The 4,415-nt window shown below is 35.0% G+C and overlaps 1 protein-coding gene across 1 annotated transcript; it reads right to left on the reverse strand.

Moving 5' to 3' along the window:
* Positions 1 to 466: 466 nt before the first annotated feature.
* On the reverse strand, positions 467 to 1,528 carry LOC110318269 (olfactory receptor 4A5-like). Its single transcript, XM_021193156.1, has one exon. The coding sequence runs from the start codon at positions 1,501 to 1,503 to the stop codon at positions 559 to 561; it is 945 nt and encodes a 314-aa protein (XP_021048815.1). The 5' UTR covers positions 1,504 to 1,528; the 3' UTR covers positions 467 to 558.
* Between the last annotated feature and the right edge of the window lie 2,887 nt (positions 1,529 to 4,415).

The raw sequence follows: 4,415 nt of genomic DNA on the forward strand, positions 1-4,415 counted from the left end.
ATTTCTGCATTATGGAAGAAAAGTATATGCCTTTTGTACATTTCCTAAAATTTACATTTAATTGATTGTAACACTGAAGGTTACTTTATTCTTTTAAAGGAATTTATATTCTAAAAAGTACCACAGAGAGATCTGTTAAATGGAAGTTATTGTCTTATTTTGTTATTAGTTATATTTTAAATAAAGAAAAATTATAATAAGCCCCCTCATTCTTGCTTCCCAGCTACTTCTCCTTAAATCTATCTTCTGTCTATTCATTCTTGTTAATAGTCTCCTGAGTTTAGTTGATTATTATAATATATATGTATGAATATAAATGTATACAAAAGTACATAAGTATAACATGATTAATTCATTTGTGTGTGTGTGTGTGTGTGTGCGTGTGTGTGTGTGTGTGTGGTTTCAGGTCTGATCTCTCTACACTGGATTACAAATAAGGCAGTTAAACTCCAAGAAAGGTTAATTCTTATTGTCCCAGCAGTAATTAACTACCTGTAAATAATTGATACTATATTCTGTTAGAATTTTTCACTGATTGTTCTTGTATTAGTTACATGTTCAATGACAAGACAATCTTATTTTATCCATAGTTAACAGTGTACACCAGAGTTTTTGCATAGAATTTTTCATCTCTGAATTTCTTAAAGTGTAGATTAAAGGATTTAACATGGGAGTGAAAACTGTATAAAATACAGTAATGTATTTGTCACTAGAAAAGTTATAAACTGGTCTGGCATACATGAAAATGCAGGGAACAAAAAAGAGTGTAACTACCATGATGTGGGAGCTACAGGTAGACAGGGCTTTGCGCCTCCCTTCCTGACTATGATTCTTGAGAGATCTAAGGATAATTCCATAAGACACTATGAGAAGGATAAAGACTACAATGCACATGGCTCCACCATTGGCAATGAGGGTGAGACCAATGAAGTAGGTGTCAGTGCACACAAGTCCCAATAATGGGGACATGTCACACATAAAGTGGTCAATAATATTTGGACCACAGAAAGGAAGTTTGAAAACAAAGAGAATTTGAATCATGGAGTGTGTAAAACCTCCAACCCAGGAAAATCCCAACAAAATGATACAAACCTTTCGATTCATGATGGTCAAATAGTGCAGTGGTTTGCAGATTGCCACATAGCGATCATAGGCCATTGCCACTAGAATGACAATCTCAGTACCTCCAAATAAATGCTCTATAAAGAGCTGGCTCATGCAAGCTGTGAAGGAGATAGACTTTTCATCACATAACAAGTCCATAATCAACTTTGGTGAGATGGAAGTTGAATAAGCAATGTCCAGGAATGAAAGACAGGCAAGGAAGAAGTACATTGGGGAGCCCAAAGAGGGGCTGGCAATCACCGTCAGCACAATGAGCAGGTTGCCAACCATTGTCACAATGTAGATGAGCAAAAACATGACAAATAATACTTTTTGACCTGCAGGATCCTGAGTGAGCCCCAGAAGGACAAATTCTGTGACATTATTTCTCTCTCCCATTGATGCTTTCACTGGGCTGTTATCAAAGATGGCATCTCATAAGAACAAGATTTGCTAGGAAGTTGTGAGCATGATTCCATCATGACATGGGGAGTGTCACCATCATTTTCTTCTACAGGGTTGAACCTGTAGTGGATATTTAGTAAACAATTCTGGAGTTTTCCTTATAAGAATACAGAGTTTCAGTTGATAATTTTATTCCTTCTATTGTGGTTTTATTAATTGTACAAGTAGTATTGTTTCTCACGACCTCATTGGTTCTATGAATTATTGTTATCCCTGAACTTCAATTCATTTAAAACATTTTGAATTATAGCCATCATTAATGACTGAAAAATAACTTTTCAAAAATTGAGTTTCCATGCTATTAATAAGACTTCATTATATCAAATACAGAAACATTTTTGTAACCCATTTTATCTGATAAGAGTATCTTCAAAATATAATTGTGATTTATTTGATCATAAAGCTCATTGCCATAATGTTGTAACATTAGGTAGATGATCTGTACCTCTCAAAACACTTTCAGTCTGCATGGGACTGTCAGGAGACCTTAAGGAATTTGACTTGAAATTGCATCAAGTATCTACAAATGCATTTGACATATTTCTGTCCATAGCAATTATTTCAACGCTTTCTTATGAGACTTGTAAGAAACCACAATTCTGACTACACATCCATGATATTTTGAATTCAAATAGCTCAGAAATCTTCTAGCCCATAATATCAACTTCTTAATAAGCAATAAGTTTTTCTATTAAATGACATAGGTAGTAAAACATAAGAAAACAGAAACTGAGAACTTCAATAGAGAACATTAATTATTAGTTTTAAGTATCATCTTCCTGGGTATAAAAGGCTCAATTAGAAATTTAGTGTCCACATTCATGAAAGCAGTATCTCATATGGAAAAGTCAATCCTTGTGATAGGAAGGCATGAGTCAGCATCATTTTCTAAATTGGTTACAGATGTGCTACAAATTACACACACACACAAAAATAAAAGGATTAAATGGGATGATTTCATAATCTTTCCAAAAAAAAAAAAAAGAGAGATTTAATCAGCCGACCTTTATTGGGCTGTGATTTTCTTTTATTTTTCATTTTTGTACAGTCATACAAAAATTTCCAAGTTCATTACTCTTTTTAGAGAAGTTATAATCACTTATAAATGGGATATAGCAACAGAAGTGATCAAATAATGACTCCAGTTACCTCATTGATAGTGTGTAAAAGAACCCATAACATATTTGGAGGAAGAGTATGAGTCAGTGTTGAATAATATGGACTTTGCAGTGTTTTGTCTGTAGTTCAATCTCAAGTGGATTCCCTTGCTGTGATAGTGTCATTGACCCACATCAGAAACCTACCGATGCTCCACTCCATCATTTTACCAGTGGAACACACATTATTTTGCCTTGTTCACATATCCCTCATGAGACTCTAACCTTAAGGAAATAACATAACACATCATAAGAATACTTACCTTGTATTCCAAGCTTTTGACCTCAAGAACATATACCTTGCATTTGTCTTCAGTGGGGGAAATCACAACTTCTTTTATTAATAAATGATGTGGTGAATTATACAATCACATTTTTTACTACAAACACAAAGATGCTAAAACATTTCTACTACTTTATTGTAGACACGCAGTTCAAAATTCTTGGCTCCTGTGAAAATAACAAACAAAAGTAAAGATACTTAGTTTGCACAAATATGTGTAAAATTGACTAAATGATAAGAATCAATGAGGGCTGCATGAATTTTTCTCCTTTCAGGGTGTTTTGTTGAAGCAGCAAAAAGGGCATTTATTTCAGTATTTATAGAAGCTACCCTGTGCTTAGCTATTAAATATTTTTAACATTTACAATAACAGCAAAAGGCTGAGATTAAGCACAAGGCAAATCTGATAAGCGTTTCCTCCTAAATGGAGAGGCTTCAGTCTTTTATTAACTCCATAACAACTGACATTTTCCACAAGCTTCAGTAAACAGTGATGAACACAAGGGAAGATGAGAAATTAAGAACTAAATACTGAGACATCTTCCACCTTGAGTATAACTGAGTTTCCAAATATCTATTGGGTCATTCCAAAGTTAAAATAATTTTCTTGTTTCTGCATGCAGATAATTTTACGTGTGTGCGTGTGTGCGTGCGTGTGTGTGTGCGTGCGTGTGTGTGTGTGTGTGTGTGTGTGTGTGTGTGTGTTTATGTCATCAATATTTCCAAAAGATGAGCTTGTTAGAAGGCATGGAAGATGTTTAAATGAAATCTCTTCTAGACAGGTTTATTTTCCTGAACAATCTCTAGGGAAAAAGGACAAAGTTATTACAAGGAGAGGAGTTAAACACCAAGGGACATGAAAAACCTGTAATGCTATACACATAAACCCAAAGGTTCCCTATTTCTTGTTATCAGAAGGTACTCTGCATTTTAGTGTGTGTGTTGGGGGGGTAATTATCAACAGCCCTACACAGCTGTAATCCTAAAATAATGGCCAGCAGATCAAGTGATGCAATATGATGCAATAGAGGGAAGGAACTCATACCTAATACTATTGACCAAGCCAAGGACATGGGCTTGGGAGTTCATAGACACTACAGGAAATCCTACCACTGCAATTTTGTTAAAGTGAGAAGAATATTCAACTTGCCCTTTAAGTGCTTATCCTTACACCCAAAGACTAGTGCAACCTTTTCCCCCACATCAAGGCAAATTCCCTTTGCAATAAACAAACATTTTAAAGAGAACCACAACTAGTCTGAGAAAAGAGAAGTGACTATGGAGTCTTTACCCCTACATAGGACATCTGTATCTTATCTTCTCCAGAGCTCAAAGGAACCTCCACAACCAAAGGCAAGATCCAAAGTCTGTAAGTGCCACCAATTGGTGAGGAATATGTTAAATCA

This window comes from Mus pahari, chromosome 3, assembly GCF_900095145.1.
Source record: "Mus pahari chromosome 3, PAHARI_EIJ_v1.1, whole genome shotgun sequence".
Classification (NCBI taxonomy): Eukaryota; Metazoa; Chordata; class Mammalia; order Rodentia; family Muridae; genus Mus; species Mus pahari.

Coding starts and splice junctions, on each gene's coding strand:
- LOC110318269 (XM_021193156.1), bottom strand. CDS start 1,503: ATGGGAGAGAGAAATAATGTCACAGAATTTGTCCTTCTGGGGCTCACT.